The sequence below is a fragment of the Podarcis filfolensis genome (assembly GCF_964270895.1).
Source record: "Podarcis filfolensis genome assembly, chromosome: 11".
In the NCBI taxonomy this organism is placed as follows: domain Eukaryota; kingdom Metazoa; phylum Chordata; class Lepidosauria; order Squamata; family Lacertidae; genus Podarcis; species Podarcis filfolensis.
This window is the reverse complement of record NC_139613.1, coordinates 46,126,261-46,145,384: the sequence shown is the minus strand read 5'-3', so window position 1 is coordinate 46,145,384 and position 19,124 is coordinate 46,126,261. Positions and strand designations below refer to the sequence as shown.

Below are 19,124 nucleotides of genomic sequence, written 5' to 3'. Positions count from 1 at the left end.
ATGTGCATGTAAAATAGGCAATAATATACTTTTTCTTTGTAGTACTTCACTGTACTATGTTGTCATTTGTTACCAGAAAATCTTGTAAACACGTTTTTGTCCGTCCCCCCCCCCAAATTGCAGCTCAGAGTTCACTTGTTACTTTGGGAATATATAAGTTAAGTATTCTGTTAATTTATTTGCTACAAATGCCATGCTATATCATTGGACAGTTTGTCCATAGTACATGGCTATGGGTAACACTCCATCATTCTAACTGGCGTTGATTACCTCAGACGTGGTCCAGCTTCCCACATGCTGAGTCCAAGTTCATTGCTTCAGAACAGAGCTTTGTTGGAAAGTCAGTTGGTGTTTTCAGATTGTGCCTTTGAGCTGAAATAGGATGAGGAGTAACCACTATATTCCAACAGTTTAACCCCAGGCATGATAAAAAGCCTCCTGTAGAAGCATAATGTGTCAATATTGATATTTTAATAAGCTTTTCACTTATTTAGAAAGCTGTGAAGCCACTGCTACTCAACTCACAATAGAAAAGTAATGTGAGATCACTGATTTGTGATTTATGGCTCTGGACTTCATTCTCAGATTAGTTAGATGCTTTTGGTTGGCACTTATCTGCTGCATCATGTGCATGGAATTTGATCTCAAAGTCAGGACAGGAGATGAAACAATCTAGTATTTTTTTCTGCCTTGCTATATCCAAGTTAGTTCACCTTTATCAATTGCACAAAGGGCTCTTTTAGTCTAGCATTATGATTTCAGCAATAGTCAGTCAGATGTTGCTGGCTGGTTACTCGCAAGCAGAATGTAAAAGAGACAACCTCCCTCAGTTACTTGCCTCGGCTTACGCTATGTAAATATCATGAGCATGGATGCTTTATTTAGCTATTATGGCCAATATTTATTCATGGACCTATGGTCTATAATTTCATCCAATTAAACACACATATAAAAACACACCATAATATATATGGTACCCAAAATAAATATTAGAGCTACATTGAATGCCCACATATAACAGAAATGGAGAACCTGTAGCCTTCCAGATGTTGAAACAAAATAAAAAAAATAAAAAATTCCTTCCAGTAGCACCTTAGACCAACTAAGTTTGTTATTGGTATGAGCTTTTGTGTGCATGCACACTTCTTCAGAGTCTTCCTCCAGATATTGTTGGACTACAACTCCCCATCAGCCCTTGCCAGAATAAGAATGATAGGATTTGTAGTCATAGGAGCCAAATCCTAGCGGCCGAGGGGTCCCTTTGGTCCCCCAATAAAATATTTGAGGTGGCCGCACCCAAAGTTGATGAGCATTGCCATTTAAATGGTGTGCGCACGCTGCATCTTGTGATCGATTATGTAGGGTGGAGCTTAGGTAAAGGGGGACCCCTGACCATTAGGTCCAGTCGTGACCGACTCTGGGATTGTGGTGCTCATCTTGCTTTACTGGTTGAGGGAGCCGGCGTACAGCTTCTGGGTCATGTGGCCAGCATGACTAAGCCACTTCTGGCGAACCAGAGCAGCGCACAGAAACGCCGTTTACCTTCCCGCCAGAGCGGTAGCTATTTATCTACTTGCACTTTGACGTGCTTTTGAACTGCTAGGTTGGCAGGAGCAGGGACTGAGCAACGGGAGCTCACCCTGTCACGGGGATTCGAACCGCCGACCTTCTGATTGGCAAGTCCTAGGCTCTCTGGTTTAACCCACAGCGCCACCCGCATCCCTTAGGGTGGAGCTTACCTCCTCCCAATTTTTTTTTATACAAGTTGGTATCTCTGTTTGTAGTACAAAGACATCTGGAGTGCAATGAGTTCCCCACCTCTGACATATAATATACTAAAATCAGCGTGGCTCCCTATGTATATTGAAAAAGAAAGGGGGGTGAGAAAACCTTTAGTGATTTCTTGTCCGAGACATTCTTTTCCATTTTCTGTCAGCATATCTAAATAACTCCTCTGATGTGTATGGTAAGGACGACAACCTCCCCTAACCTGATGCCCTTCAGAGGTTTTGAACTACAATTCCCATCAAGCGCAGCCAGCCAATGGCCAATGGTCAGGGATGATAAGAACTGTAGTTCCAAACACCTGGAGGCACCAGGTGGGGGAAGGCTGTCCTATATTATCATATCAAGCAGATAAACGTTGAAATCCTCAAACTACCTCTGCTGTAATACTGCCACTGAAGACCATTACTGAGGATGGTCAACAAAGTGGTTTGCCCAAAGCTCATGCAAAGCACACACTGGAGAAGCAGAAAATTGAACCCAGGTCTCTCGAGTGTTTTGCTGACTAGGGTAATGAGATAGCAAGGGCTAAAATGCTTCTAATCCAAGAAATAATTTATTTTATGTCAAATTTGTAGCCATTGACAGCATTGGCTTTGTCTGACTTTTCTACTAAGCCTTGAATTAATTGCTCTCAATTAATCTGTTCCAGTCTTTGATAGCTTATTTATCAGACAGGGAAAGATAGATTTAATGGTGCTTGCTTGAAACAGATTCTTTAATTGGAAACACCAGAGTGTTTAGCTCACTTTGTGTTCTAGCAATTAAGGACAATTTGGAGAAGTGTTCCCCGCCCCCACTACTATTGTCTCCTTGATTAGATTTCCAAAGCAGCAGACAAAACAAATGACAATACTACCTGGCAATATTGGTTCAAATAAAAGCCCAACAGCCAAATTACTTACTATGAGAAATGTGAGCCATCCCCATCAATTCCAGCATTGTCTTACATTTATTTCATTTTATCTTTGCCTCCTGTGCAACGCAAGGGCTACATTCCTTGCAAAATGCATGTCTACCCTGTTCTTTTCCACAATTATGTGTCCCTCCAAATAAGCCAAATCAACAGGAGAAATTATTTTTCTTGATTAAGGGCCCACATTTCTCTTGGGATGAAACAAAAGGAACAATTAATCTTTCCTTATTTGTTCTCGAAAGGACCTGCATTCTTTATGTGTACAATAGCCAGGTACCTGTGGGCAGCCAGTCGGCAGCAATTAGGCTTGAGCTGAAAATGAATGGACTCTAGTCAGAGAGCCTAATCTGTTGAGAGTTTCTACTAGAGGGCAAGGTTATGCTGGGAAAATTCCCCTGCTGTGGAAATACTGTTAAAAATTACCTCTTGACTTCAGCATAATTAACAAGGCCTGGGAATTTATATGAACTAAGTAATTGGAAAGAATTAGCAAGAGATATATACATTAATCTTCAACAGTTACAAGGTGTTTAATGAAATTAAAGCACCGGGTCTACTTCATGCTTGTTTTAGTTTATGCAAACTTTGAGAGTTTCACCTGTAGGATCAAGAACCAGGTGCAAGGCAAAAGAGGCATTGGGGACTGGGCATGTAAAAGAGAGAAAAAAAGGGTAGTGCTCTTTTTCCTGTTGCTATACTCCTGTCAAGAATAGGACCTGGGTGCATCAACACCCAGAACATAGTTTTAACAAGTGTGAAAGGGTTTGCGGGTTAGTCACAGCTTAGGACTGCGGATTCATACAGTGAATTAACAAATCTATGGCATATTTAGATCATTCTTGTAGAGCAAATGAGATTCACAGAAACTTTCAGCAGACACTGATCAGTCAAGAATGAGAAAACCCATGTCACATAAGACTTACCAAGGGAATAATTTTATTTTAAATTAGAATGACATTGCTTCTGCTTTTGAAATCTTAGGGCTTATTTCCCATCAAGTAGCTGTTTTACACTACTAAAGTGTAAAGCTCATCATTCTCCAGCCCTAAGTGCTAACTGAATAAAATTGATTATCTGGATCTGTTTCCAAACTGGTTTGGTACAGAAACCGATTGGGAAGCCTGAGTAGATAACTTCTGCTAGGAAAAACACCGAAGGCATTTAACTGATGCTTTTCCTGGATATCTGTGTTAGGATTCTTGCTCTGTGTTTGCAGTCATGGGATTGTTTTCTATCACATGACGGTGTATGTTTTCATTCCACAGTGTGGGAAGTGATGGAGACAGGATGTTTTGTGTCACTGTGTTCCGTGATGTTGGATTATTGTCCTTTGTTTCTTTCTCTTTGCTGTCTGATGAGAAAGAGGAAGGAGCTAAGTCAGAATGCTCTGAGTGTATTATATGTAAATAAAGTAGATTAGCCAAAATGCTGAGCTATTGAGTCTGTTACACCAACCGCTAATACTCTGCTGTTCGTAAGTGTGCTAATGCCTCTTGGCATCAGTTGCTGTGATGTTCGGGCTGGAGAAAGCTTTTGAAGCTCCGGAACGACTGACCAGGAAGGAAAGAACATGCCAGTCAGGCATGTGTCTCTACCGGGGTCCTACACGAGTAGGACAATGCTAACAATCTGAGCAGCTTTTGATTTCATCGGTGAAGGTGAATTTGAGGATGGGGGCATCATTCTGCAGTGGTTTCATTTCCACTAGGCTGGTAGGTTAGAGATGGTGATGGGAAAGTGTTGTTTCACACTGTGAAACTTGTTCTACAGTATTGCAGAGGTTCTGTTTTGTTTTCAGTGCTACTTAACAACTACATGAAACTGCTGGCATGTCATGGATTTGAACGAGTGATGCTATCACAATGGTACCAGAACTGTTCCCTTTATGTAAGAACCAGATGTAGCAATGGAAGTGACAATGATGTTTCAATGAGAACCATCACCACCACGAAACAATCTCACTTTTACAGAGCAAGTTCATAGCCTGGAGATGTTGTTCAGATCCAGTGCCTTGGCGTAGCACCAGTTTCAGCAAGGGCTATAGCCAGGGCCCTGGACAAAGATAACCTTGACACTTTGGTAATATCGCACCTTCAAATGCTGAACTCAGTTTGAGCATGCTGGCAGCTCTGTAGCAAAAACAAGACCAGTAAGAAACAAGAGGGACGTAAGTGCATGTTCAGGTGAATGATATGGGGTTGGAGGGAAGTGAACCTAACACAACCCAATGAGGGCTGAGCATGCTCAGTAGTCATAGACCTTTGGGGAGCAGTCAAAAAAGCAAACTGGGGGATGGGGTTTAAAACAGAGTATCCTACACAGGGGGTGACTACGTGGCTGGAGAGGCTGATTGCAAGAAGTTAAGAAGCCAACTGGTAAAACCAATACTTTTCTCCCTCACTTCCCCACTGTTTTGAATTTTTTCTTCATTTCCTTACTTCTCACTACTGTAAACTTTCTACCCGGATTTTACTAGGTTTGGTGATGAATGGGAAACTGAAGGGGAGACAGCTGGCAGGCAGAAAGGAGAAGCTGGTTGAGAGAGAAGACAAGGAGGCATGTGGAAGCTGAGCTGTTATCTCTGTGCATCTCTTCCTACATTGTCCTTTTTCAATCCTTCCTTTCCCTTCCTTCACCCAGTGGATGCCGCAGAAAGAGAGAGAGACATTGAGTAAAAAGCGATACAAGAAGAGACACATATAAAAAGTACAGAGAAGCCATCTCATTGTCAGATAGGACATTTCCTGTTTCATACATAGAATCTATTTTTAAATGTCCCCAGGGACTGACGGAAGAGTTGTCCATAGAAATCAATTGGGAAATCCAAAATTAATTAAAATGTAGCTGTAACCCAACTCTCAAAAAAACAATAACAAAGAGAATGTCTCCTGCTTTTTCTAAGTAAAGTCTTATTTATTAACTTTTTTTCTAAATAGCCACGCAGTACTGCAGATCCCAAGGGGCATTTAACTGCCTCCTTAGTGCAGGTATCTATTCTATTTTGTTCCCACAAGCTCAGGAAACACACATTCCCCAGAAAGCTACACCAGATGTTTTGGAGAGGGGTGGGGTCCTCTGGAAGAGAATGGGAGGTAACATAAGGGCTGCAGAAGGAGAATTGGTGGGAAATCTGCTTTTCCGCTTCTTCTAGCAGGGAGCTTCTATTAGGTTTTGGTCCTTTCCACTAGAGAATAGGCCCTTCCATTTCCAGAAGGACAAGTCTGCACCTAGCTGAGAACTTGGATATATCAGAAGGCTTTAGAAATATTGCATTAAAATGTTACAATAGTTTCTAAAAAGTATATAGCAATATGGGCTACAAATTGGACAATGAATGGAAATATCTGCAATCCGATAAACAGTAAACTATGGATATTTTTTTAAAAAAAAAAACCTGCAAGCAAAGGCTTGCACCAGACTCTAAAATGTCTGTGCTGTAAGACAAATAATAATTATTGGTGTTTTCTATAATTAGTACAAGAGAGTCTTCCATCTCTAGAAGAGATACAGTTAAATATACCAAATGCACTGGGACGGGGGAATAAACACTGGTAAAAACTTTTATTGATGCATTCTATATCAAATACCAGAGAAATGTGCGCTCTCTCTACAGAATCTAAAAACAGCTGGTTGCAACAATGATGGATTTAAGTTATTAACAGATCAAAAAAAGATGGATGGTGTTCTGCTTTTCTTAATCTACATCATCATCTAGATCTATTTAAAGATATGTGGTGCACTAACAAACTTAGTTAAGGTTTCGATAAAATCAGTAGCATAATCTGCCCCGTTACATTGAGTCTGCATTGATCAATAAAATCACTTGTACTAGGAAAGTACTGTTAAACACTGACAATCCTAGCCATTAATATTATTTAACACACTGTTCACAATCTTTAATGAGGATAAAGAACATTTTGTCTCTTTACACTTATCATACTGCCCTTTCTAGAGATCCTTATAAACACAGCACAACAGTGATTATTCAAAACTAATCGGGTTTCAAAGGACGAAGGATACTGAATAATTTCTTGTAGGTTTTCTGTTTGATTAATAGATGTTTTCAGTGGTTTGCTTTTAAAATAGATAAAAATGAAGTTAAATAAAATTTGCATTCATGCTTCCCAGGATGAATGTCTGTTCATTTCTACCCCTCAAGAAACCTAGCTTCACAGTTCATGCACATATACCTACTAAGGTGATGAAACCACGAATTAAAATGCTTTTTACTACCACATATGGACTGTAAAAACAAGGCAATTCTACCAGAAACAAAATCAGAAATGCAAACAGAAAGAAGTAGCAAGTCTTAACAAAAAATGAATTAATAAATACAAAATTATGATTTTGAACAGATATTCCTAGATCCTGGGTGCAGTGACATACCATCTTTAGCAAGTGCTATTGCTATTTGTTTAAAAAGTTAAAGGTAAAGGTTGCCTGACAGTTAAGTCCAGTCGCGAATGACTCTGGGGTTGCAGCACTCATCTCACTTTACAGGCCGAGGGACCTGGCGTTTGTCTGCTCCACAGACAGTTTTTCTGAGTCATGTGGCCAGCATGACTAAGCCGCTTCTGGTGCAACGGAACACCGAAGCCAGAGCAGTGCATGGAAACACCATTTACCTTCCCTCCGGAGCGGTACCTATTTTTCTACTCACACTGGTATGCTTTCGAACTGTTAGGTTGGCAGGAGCTGGGACCGAGCAACGGGAGCTCACGCCGTTGAGGGGATTCAAACCACTGACCTGATTATACATGTTAAAAAACACAAAAATCATGAGGAGTTGGTTGATGGCAACTGAAGGAAAGGGCTTCAACTGAAGGAAAGGCCCAACAGTTGATTACAACTACTTCTCTTACACTTGCTAGAACTTAAAACCAGCTCCTTCTACTAAAGTGGATGAGCAATATCTAGACAAATAAGAGGAAATACATGTCAGATCTCCTAAACTTTGACAGTGACTGATGGGGTAACATTTCCCCCCATAAGTACAGGTATGGAGACTGGAAGGACTGTATCACCTGTCCTTACTTTTTGATAAACAAGTGGCTGTAGTAACTAGGAGTTCTTTTTTATCAATTATTTTTGTTGCATTTTTCTGTGCCATTTTTCGAGAGTGGAGATCTACATATACACTGATATACTATTTTGCAACCTTTAAGCTTGTCTAGTATAAACGCATTCTGTGGGGCTGCCCTTGACACTAACTTGGACGCTTCAGCTAATGCAAAAAGCTGCTGCACATCTTTCTCAAGGATACTGGAAGGCACGATGAGACACAGCATTGGGCCTTTGGCTCAGGGATGCCTATTTGCTGTTATTCTTGGACTGAATGGAAATGTGGATGGCAAGCTAAGGTAAGTTCTTTCACTAGCAGCTTTTTCAATGCTTCTGATACATTTAATTGGCAATCTCCATATCCAGGTTATCTTTAGATGTAAAATAACAGATCTGACATTTCTTAATAATTATGGTAATCAAACTTCAAGTACATATAATGACATTTACCCGTATTCTTCTCTTCCTATAACAAACTCCAACAATCCAATGTCTTTTGTTTTGTAGCTGTGTGATTTGTGCTCATACTGTATTGTGATGGCCATCAGCTACAAACAATAAAATTTATTGAACTTGAATTCCCACTGTTTATTTTAGATTGTTAGAAGCTACTTGAGAACAGGGATTTGCCTATGTAACTCTACAATGAACGGTATTAACACCAATTATTTTTTCTTCTAATATTGTTAGACTTGAAAATGAAGATTGTTGGTCACCAGTGTAGGTGAAACATGATTAAAATATGTTTAATCTTAACTGTGACAAGTTTTCAGGTGTTTCTTTGAGAGACTGTGGATCTAAGACCCATACAAGTAGCAAGCAGAGCATTACTATAAATAAGTATAAATAATACTCCAAAACATAGAAGTAGGAGAAATTTATAATCTGCATCTCTTTGTTTACTGCTCAAAACTTAAAAATCTGTTTAGATTACAGAGCTTTAAACAGCTTCCACAGCATTAACTGCACCAATGAATTATTTCCCTGGGTGCAGCTATATTTTTGACATTTAATTCTTTCTTGCCTAAGTTAAGTAGGTCAAGCAAGTTATACAAAGTTATTGTTCCAATACACACCAACATGCACACTTCATTTTTGTTTTTTTGTTTTAATTGTGTATGAGGAAGATGACTGAGAAGATATTGGAGGCAGTCATATTTTCTTCAAATCCAAAGACAATGTTAATTTTCACCAATAACATTCCTTCTGCATAGACCACAGAAATCCTAAGTGTGTGCTCATTATGCCAATTAGTATCTAGAAGCTTAGCAGAGGCAAACTGTTTACTCCTGCAGCAGACACTTTTTATTCTAAGCTAGTACTGTTTTATCACAGCCTCTGATAGCTACACCTTATCTTAACCAAGACAGAAACCATTAGCAATGAGATTCTTCTGCTGAAAGAACTGAGATATGATCTATTATGCCAGTACTCAGAATATCAACAGACTATACAACAAGCATTCAGAGAAACAAAACAACATGTTCACTTCACTGTAGAACTACTGCATCTCCTAGAACCCAAATTCCTAGAAGGCTGGCAACATGATAGAAGAATTTCATACATTTAAAAAGTTCCAATATACAAGTCATTTATATATGACACAACTGCTTTGTAATTTATCTTGCATTGCTATCCTATAGTTGCTGCAGAGCTAAATATTTCATGTTCAAGACACTGTATACTTAGGGCTGAATATATAAATTCTTGTATCAGTATAGTATTGCTTTAGGTCAATGGGTTGTTTTTTACTGCTCAGAATATCACAACATGCTTTACACTAGGGCTACAATACAGATGTGAATGTGTGAGCAGCAGAGAGAACTATACTAATTGTTAAAGATTCATAATGAAATAACAAGTTACTATATAGTCTCACTTCATTACCATAAAAGTTAGTCAAATAACTGATATTAGACTCATTTTCTCTCATTATATGGGTATATTGTTGGATACCAACAAAATGAGACCAGTTTTTAGTGCCACAAATGCATTTGCATATTTTATTCTAAGACATGGGCGCCCAAACTTTTTTCAAAGAGGACCAGATTTGATGAAGTGAACATGTGTGAAGGCCGACCAAAGGACATATACAGCCACGGGCACCAGATTAAATCGACTGGTGGGCTGGATTAGGCCCCCGAAACGGATTTTGGACATGCCTGTTCTAAGAGGTATGTAATTTGATGAATATTTGACATGTATTTTGTGTGTTCAGAGTAAAGCAGAACCTTGTGAAGAGGTTCTATCTCTGACTTAATGTAACAAATGGTTTATTTTTTGTGTCAAATGCAAGTGACAATCTTCAGAAATATTGTGTTATTGAAGGAGAGATTATTATAGTTCTTGCCTGCACTTCACTAGTAGATCTATGGGGGCCGAGGGGAGCAGTGTTACAACATATAAATATATGATACAATTTAAATAGCAATAATGATCAACAACCCCATCGCTAAATCCAAAACAATAATCCAGGGAGGAACACAGGAGTTAAATTTTATTCTTCTGCTTTAAGATTTTTCATATACACAGTATCTATCAGCCTGCTGAACAGCTGCAGAGAAGTTTTTTTTAATTGTTTGTCTTCACTGTAAGAGTGATAATTTGCTGATCTTGGTTGCAGTGTTATAAAAATGAACAGGCTACTGATGCAGAAAAGTAAAAGAAAAGTAAAATAACTTCAGATTTTTAGTAACTAGTAAAAGAGATGACACAATTGGCTGAGATTAAGTCAGTCGAAACCAGTAACCTGACTCACATTTAACACTAAAACCATGGCTAACTGAGAATGTTTGAGTGTGGCGGTACTCAAAGGGAAAATGGTGGTTGATTCGCTGCTCCCCTGGCTGTCCTGCTGCCATGTTGCCTGGAGCTAAACCATGGTTTAGCTTAGCATAACATATGAACTCGTGCTCATGGTATGTCTGGAACCAGACAAACCACAAGCTGTAACCAAGGTTTGGCTTGCCGTGATTTACCCGGGGAACACAAACCACAAACCCAGGTTGGGGCATAATGCTAAGCTTGGACACCACAACCAGGGTAGCGGTGAAGTTAATTGTGGTTTTTACAAGAGGTACCCGCACATTCATGTGTTCTTGCCTAGCCATGATTTGGCTCAACATTACATGAGAGCTGGGCCAGTATGTAAATGTTTTCCTGAGCAAAATGGTGAGGATGGTATATACCGATATGTTCTCCCATTCCATATATTCTTACAACACCCATTATTACTGTTTATTGTATTTATACCTCACTTTTCTTCCAAGGAGAGGGACGCGGGTGGCGCTGTGGGTTAAACCACAGAGCCTAGAACTTGCCGATCAGAAGGTAGGTGGTTCGAATCCCCGCAACGGGGTGAGCTCCCGTTGCTCGGTCTCTGCTCCTGCCAACCTAGCAGTTCGAAAGCACGTCAAAATGCAAGTAGATAAATAGGTACCGTTCCGGCGGGAAGGTAAACGGCGTTTCCGTGCGCTGCTCTGGTTCGCCAGAAGCGGCTTAGTCATGCTGGCCACATGACCCGGAAGCTCTACGTGGGCTCCCTCGGCCTGTACAGCGAGATGAGCGCTGCAACCCCAGAGTCGGCCTCGACTGGACCTAATGGTCAGGGGTCCCTTTACCTTTACCTTTTCTTCCAAGGAGCTCAAGGCTCTCCCATACATATATTTTATCTTCTCACCAGCAAGCTAGTTTAGGGTGAAAGATTGTGCCTGGAACCAGGTTACCCAGTGAGCTTCACGACCAAGCAGAGATTGAGCCAGAGTCTCCTCAGTCCCAGCCTTGCACTCTACTCATTACACTATGATGGTTCTTGACTGACCATCTTTGAATCAATTTAATTTGCATCGCAGAGCTTTACCAAGCTCAAATATAGTTCAACAGCATTACAACGATATCCCAGATAGTACAGAAGCAGTTAGCTACTAAATTAAAAGGGTAGTTTATAAATGTCTTAAATAAATATAGAAGAGATAAAATAGCGAGCTGCTATTGCTCTGTCTCAGCTCCCGCCAACCTAGCAGTTCGAAAGCACGTCAGTGCAAGTAGAATAATAGGTACCACTGTGGCAGGAAGGTAAATGGTGTTTCCATGCACTCTGGTTTCTGTCACGGTGTTCCGCCACACCAGAAGTGGTTAACTCATGCTGGCCATGTGACCAGGAAAGCTGCCTGTGGACAAACACCGGCTCCCTCGGCCTGAAAACAAGATGAACACTGCAACCCCATAATCACCTTTGACTGGACTTTACCGTCCAGGGGTCCTTTACCTTTATACCTTATTATTATGATACTTCACTGTGTCAATATTCTGAAACAATGGATGAGCATTGATGGATTTCAGTGGGTCAGCTCAAACCATGACTAAGTCTGGATCAAACCCATAGTTCAAGGAAATAGGCACTGCTATAAGTAGCTCACCTGTAAATAAGCTTCCAAACCTTGCCGGCGCTGTTCCAGAACTTTGGGCACCCAGTTCCTTACATGCTTCGAAGGGATTTCTGGTGTTCTTATGCATTTCTTAAGCTACAAATATGAACAGAAATACATTTCTCCTAAATAACGTCCCTTTAGAAATGAAAAGGAAAGCATTCAAAGAGAGGTGAAAACAGGGAATACAAAACTAGAAAGAAACAGGAAGGAGGGCTGGGGAGACAGAAAGACAGCGAAATGAATTTTGTTATCAAAAACCATAACAGTCTACAAATAAACTGACTTTATTCCATTGCAAATGTTATTGTATACAAGATGGTGAAGTGAATTTGAAATAAATACTATTAACAGGCAACATGCTGGGCAATTTCTTAAAGCAAGAACTAAGCATTCTGTTATGTCAGCTAAATATTACTATGTGAACTGGCCAATCTACACACCTAATAAAATCTAAAGAATTTAGTTTAACACAGATTTTAGCTGCACTCTTGTGTATTACGTGTATAAACAAACCTTAAAAACAGTATCACTTGCTCAAAATACAATTGACTTTACTCCCTTTCCAGGAGTAGGCATTTAGAAAACAACAAATAAGCTGTGCAATACTGAACCACCCATATTTCACAGATATTTGAAGAAACAGAAAGCAAGGAACCAAGGGAATTCAACTGAAATCACAATGAAAAACACAACAGAAAAATGAAGTTCAGTAAATCTTAACTCGGATGTATATTGTGCTATATTAGCGACCTATTCCAGGCACTGGAAAATGGTTCCAATGGAATAAGTGTAACTGTACTTCCCTTGTGGTAATTTATAGGATTGCATACATAGCTGTTTTTTTTATTCTGTCTTCATTCCAGCCCCCAAACCACCTTTTAAATTTGGAGGACTTTAAGAAGTGGCTGGGTAGGTAAAGTTGCTTGACAAGGAAATACAAAACATGGGCTTGCACTATTATTTCAATGTGCATTAACTGTCTTCTATTAACACATTCCATCAGTGCAAGGATTTTTGCTTGCACATCAATACTTTTCCTCCCCGCTCCCCATGCCCTCCCCAAACCTGCTCCAGATGGTTGGGAAAACTCCTAGGCCATATTTAGGGAGCCCACAAAGGTGGGGGAGAATGTTCTGTTGAACGAACAGAAATCCCCGTGCTGATGGAACAATGGTCTTAGCACTACACTGGATTCCACGCAATGGATTGGAACTCTTCCTTTGTAGGAATGGCACAAGACACACCTGTATAGGAAGAAAGGAAGAATCAGGACTGCACTCTCCAGCGTGCTCCCAGTTCTTCATCTGAACTTGAATCACCTGAGGTTCTGTGACATCAGGAGATTTACCAAAATGGATTGTCAAGGATGGGAGAGCTCCATATCTCGTCTGCTAGCTAGCCACCTTGTTTAATTTGTTGTGCTTATCTTCCATTGTGTTGCTTTTAAGATATGCATATGGATTTTCTTTATGTTGCTAGCCACCCTTTGGATTATTTTATGATGGAAGGCCAGGATACATATGTCTTAAACAACTAACTACTGGGAGACATCTGTGCGGGCTTTATCAAGTCACCCTCTCTTATCCTTAGGTCTCTCTCGTGTGTAGTAACAACTACAACTCAGGTCTGCTATAAAGATGAGCCAGAGAAATATTTGTAAAGCTGAATGAATGATTAACAAGGTTCCAAGCAGAAGCCCCTCTACGATTCAAAAGAGAAAAAGAGAAAGTGAAAAGCACTTAGAGTGGATTTCCTATATTTGATACAAGGCGACATAGGTATTCTCTCACCTCTAAATGAATGTGATGGATGTGTGTGCGGAATTGCAAAGACAGAAACTCAAAATTGACTTTGACGTGCACACCCACAGGAGTTGAGAAATTTACATTTCATCTTTGAGCCTGAGGAGATGTCACCCTATTGAAAGCTGTGTCAACAAAAGGCTCTGCTGATAAAAAGTTTGAACATCCAAAACCATTGCTCAAGGAAGACTATACAATACAATGGCTCATACACCCACACAATTGTTCTAGGAGAGGTCTTTAATAAGAAAACCAGTAAGGCAGAAAGGGAAAACCCAAAAATTCCACTGAAATTCCACTGACCTCTCATAAGTGATTTTTTTGTATGTGTAGTATTTCTAGTTTGGAAGAATTAAGGCACACACCTTCTTCCTCTTACAACACATCCCCACTTCCTGGTAAAATGCTATGTGAGTTGAGCACACTTTTTTTAAAAAAGTATGGTTGCATCACAGAAACATTACTGCAGGGGTGAGGAGCCTCCAGACTAAATGTAGCCCTCTACGTCTCCTCATTTGGCCTGGCAGACCATTTTCAGCAAGCCACATGGGTGAGAGGAGGATTTCAATGGAGCAATTGGAAGCTTAAAGCTCCCCAGTTGCTCGATGGAGCCAGCAAAGTATGCTACTCTCTGCCTATCCTCCATCAGCTGATGGATGGAGCACAGTGCACCTTCAGTCCTCTTGAAGGCAGGGCCTTCAAAGGCATACTCCCATTCTCCATCATTCTCTGATGGGCAGATCAGAGCACATCTCCTTTCCCACTTCTTCTTCAAATTGCTGAGGTTTAAAAGAGGGAGGAGAGAGGGGTACTAAACCCTTTGTAAACATCCCAGCCCTGCTCTGTGAATGTGTACAAAGGGCTTTAAAACAGCCCATCCTCCCATCTGCTTCGAACAGAGGAGGTAAGATAAAGCAGATGACATAGGACAAAGCCATCATGACTTGCAGGCATTGTCCGCCATTCTTCTAATCCTATTTTTAAGCCATCCAAGCTGGTGGCCATTACTACATGTTGTGGGAGTGAATTCTATCTTTCGCTTGTCTCAAATCTTCCAAAATTCAGCTTCTCCGGATAACCCTGGGATTCTAGTATTATGCAAAAGGAATAAAAACATCTCTAACTTTCTCCACCACATCATGTGCAATTTTATGCCCCTCTATCTTTACTTGCCTTCCCCCCTAAAGAGCCCTAAATATTGTATTCTTTCCTCACAGGGCTAGAAAGACAAAAGAAATGAAACACAAAAGATTCAGAAACCAGAGAAATCACTTTGGAACAAGTGGAGGGAAGGTTCAAGCAGAATCACTTTAACAACTTACGTACAATATTTACCTTTTTATGAAGAGCATGAAATTCACTATACCGCTTTTCAACAAAGTGCTTTCTTCCATTCATTAGTACCTCTATCTTAAAGACCTGTAAAAACCAATTCAAGAGATTACTTTACCTGTTCAAAAACCTGTTTGCTTTGTGATGTGTTTAAAGGAAAGAATTACTGAAGCTGATTTGTTCCTTCCCCCCAAACACAAGACACTCAGGAGATACTGAGGTGTAGCCACTGATTAATGAGTATGCTGGTTAAATCCCCTGCTAACCAGTGGGCTCCACAAATACATCCAAGGACAATTAAGATTTGTGAGGCTTAAAAAACTTCCACTATACAATCAACCTAGTAGAAGCGCTTTTTTATATATATAAAAAAGCAAAACAACTCAAGAATATCTGGGTCTTTCAGTGATGTGCTATATAGTACATCAACAACCTTACACACATGCAATTCAGTGATAGTGGTAGCATGTCTTGTGGAACACATAAAATATAAATGCAAAGACTATACTGCAGGTTAATTTCCACCTAACCTACATATTCATCTCTAGTCTCAGCTGGGCTTGCTCTAGTGTTTACACCATTAAAAAAAATGGTTTGGGCTCATTTTCTTTGCATGATGTGTATGACAGCTTTTGCTTCCTCCTGTGGAAGGTTGAAAGGCCAGCTGAAGATGCTCTCTAGTTCCACTAATTAGTAGCCACTAACATGACATTTTCTTGATTTTCAGGTCACTGGGTCAGATCTCAGGGCAGGTGACAAGAAGTATCTCAAAATGCTCATGAAAACATAACCTAGCAAAACCAAGGCCAGCAGAAAAGCATAATAATGAGAGGCCACCGCTACTGTAACCAAATGTGCCTACTGCCAGGATTTGTTCTATTAGGAGATCCTTGGATTAGATAAAGTCAGGGCACCAATATTAGAACCCAATTCTAGACCAGAAACTACTGAATTTTTTTATAATTAACTTGAGAAAGGATTTTGGATAGGGAACCTTGGCTGAGCTGCTGTGCTGTGCTAAACTAAAAGGGCAGTAAAAGTAAAGGGACCCCTGACCATTAGGTCCAGTCGTGACCAACTCTGGGGTTGCGGAGCTCATCTCGCTTTATTGGCCGAGGGAGCCGGCGTACAGCTTCCGGGTCATGTGGCCAGCATGACTAAGCCGCTTCCGGTGAACCAGAGCAGCGCACAGAAACGCCGTTTACCTTCCCGCCGGAGCGGTACCTATTTATCTACTTGCACTTTGACGTGCTTTCTAACTGCTAGGTTGGCAGGAGCAGGGACTGAGCAATGGGAGCTCACCCCGTCACGGGGATTCGAACCGCCGACCTTCTGATCGGCAAGTCCTAGGCTCTGTGGTTTAACCCACAGTGCCAGCAGAGGAGGAGCAAATTGGATGCAATTTGCCGGGTTGCTGGACATCGAAAGTTGGGAGAGTGCTGTCGCACTCAGATTTCTGGCTGGTCACTGTGAGAACAAGATACTGAACCAAACAGGCCTTCAGCCTGAACCAGCATGCTTGTGACAAGCCATGGTTTGGCTTAGCATTACATGTAAACGTGGCCAGTATGCCTGAAGGCCCCTGAACCTGTTCTCTACATTGTCACAAGGATACTTTTATCACTCTAATGTAATCTGTTCACATTACACGGAGAGGGGAGATAGTTAGAAGAGTCAGCATTTCAGATCATGTACTGGAATCTGCATGGAATCTGTGTACACAGCACACTTTTTGTCACCTTCACCTTTTCTCTCCCTTTTCTTAACCTTATTCTGGAAGCTTAAGCCATTGGTGCCAATGACTGTGAGTACTAGTTCTTCAAATTAAATGCTCTGACACACATGACAACAATGCTCCATTGAGCCAGGGTTGCAGCGATCCAAAGGACTAACAGCCAATGAGAACTGTAATGTCAGAAAGAACTTATACTCACACATAGACACACAGGCTCTTTCAGACATGATGCTGAAAGTGAATGGGGAAGCCAGTAGTAGAAAACTCTGTCTCTGCTCCTTCCACATTCAGAAAATATCTGAAGACCGATATTCTTTTGGTTATGCATTCACATATGCATTCAATATGAGGAAGGGCATTTTGCATCCCTCAAAATAGTGTATTTATCATACATATTGTTAATTTAATTTCAATTAGTCCTACTGTGATTATCTGATCACTATTTAGAATCTCAGCATGAGTACTATGGCCAGCCTAATGTGGTGCATAGGTGTATTCTGAAGCAATACAGATTTGTGCATAAAAGAAAGGGAAACTTTCCTAACAGTTAAACATTTTGAGGTTTTATTAAATATGGACATGCATGTAGAAATTTTCATAATAAGCAGTAAAGGTCACCTATAAAAGATCTTACCAAGCAACAAGTAATGAGTTTCTAGCAATTTAAACCCTAACAATTGTGTTTACATGACATGAACAATCCCCATATAAAATATTAATGCATTTATCATGAATGCCATACCATACCATATTCTTATCTTAAAGTTGAGTGAATAATGGGACTTCCCATAAGGATTGGGAATCCCTGACAGCCTCCTGCCTCCTCAATGTCTAACCATCCAAAAATATTCATATCCCATTCTAGGAAGAGGTTAACCATTGCCTTCCCCCATCCCTGCCCTAGGACAGAAGCAGCCATTGGGAGAAATTGTAGTTTCCCTTTCAAGGAAAATGACAGACTTTGGGGGAGCAAGTAGAGCGACAATTTTCACTAGGACACAGGAATTAGAGTTAAGAACACTTCCTGCAAGCCATGGCCTCAGTTGTGAACAAATCCCTCTTTCGATTGGCTGTAACTTCTTAAGTAAACAGAAAACTCGTTAAAAGGTTAAATGTGTATTATTCATTTATCTGGTTTGATCCATTTAGCAACCGGCAAACATACAGTGCTATACATTGTCTTTTAACTGCATAATCAGTAAGTGCATTAAATAGAACAGATAAGATCTACAACGATTTGTCAGCCAAATAATCTTAATTTCTCAGCATTACCATAATAAAATCCATGCTCAATCCGTAGCAAAGTATTTTTTTCTGAATGGAGCCAATACCTAATAGGGATAACAATTAGACATTTAAAATGTCTGCCAGAATTTAACTCATATAAACCAAGAATAGGAGGAATAGCTTTTGGTTTGAAGTACGTGTGGAAACTCATATTTTTTTCTTCTGACCATCATGCCAAGTAGATGACATTTTATTTTATAACCATCAAAAGGCTGGAGAGGAAGAAATGGGGCCTATTAAATCAAAGTCCTGTTTTAAGAATTCTTTTTAGGAAGCCATAACAAAGTCTTTCAAGGTTCTTGGATCAATCTGCATAACAGCTGTCTTTATTTAAAATTATTTTCTAACATAGACCAGTAAGTCATCATCTGATTACCAGTTATAATAAAAATATGAAAGACAGTCGTAAGTTGGGGAGACTATCTCCCATCTCACTATAGCAAAAAAGCATATCCATCCCAATTTCCAGAACCAGAACCATATTCCATCTCTGTCTGCATTCCAATTTTAAGCCTTGTGATTGAGAGACAGTGACATAATGGGAAGGGCTATAGCTCAGTGTAGAATATATGCTTTGGATCAGGGTCAAAAACTCATCAGTATATAAGCGAATTGCCAAGTGACACCCTAAACCTAGATTACGGTTGCCACAACAGAATGTCTAGGCGCCATTTTATTTAAAAATGATTTTAACATCATCATTATTTCATTTCAATACCACTTTATATTTTTTTAGAAAAATCTCAAAGTGCTTTACAGCACATTAAAACATCAAA

General features: G+C 40.1%; 1 protein-coding gene across 1 annotated transcript in view; it reads right to left on the bottom strand.

The window, feature by feature from the left end:
• SNX24 (sorting nexin 24) overlaps positions 1-19,124 on the bottom strand; it is a 77,610-nt gene that overhangs the window by 21,330 nt on the left and 37,156 nt on the right. The window contains exons 2-3 of the mRNA XM_083577226.1: positions 15,330-15,413; positions 12,181-12,285 (exon numbers count right to left, since the gene is read on the bottom strand). Of these exons, the coding sequence (XP_083433352.1) occupies positions 12,181-12,285; positions 15,330-15,413 (189 nt within the window). The remainder of the gene's footprint in view (positions 1-12,180; positions 12,286-15,329; positions 15,414-19,124) is intronic.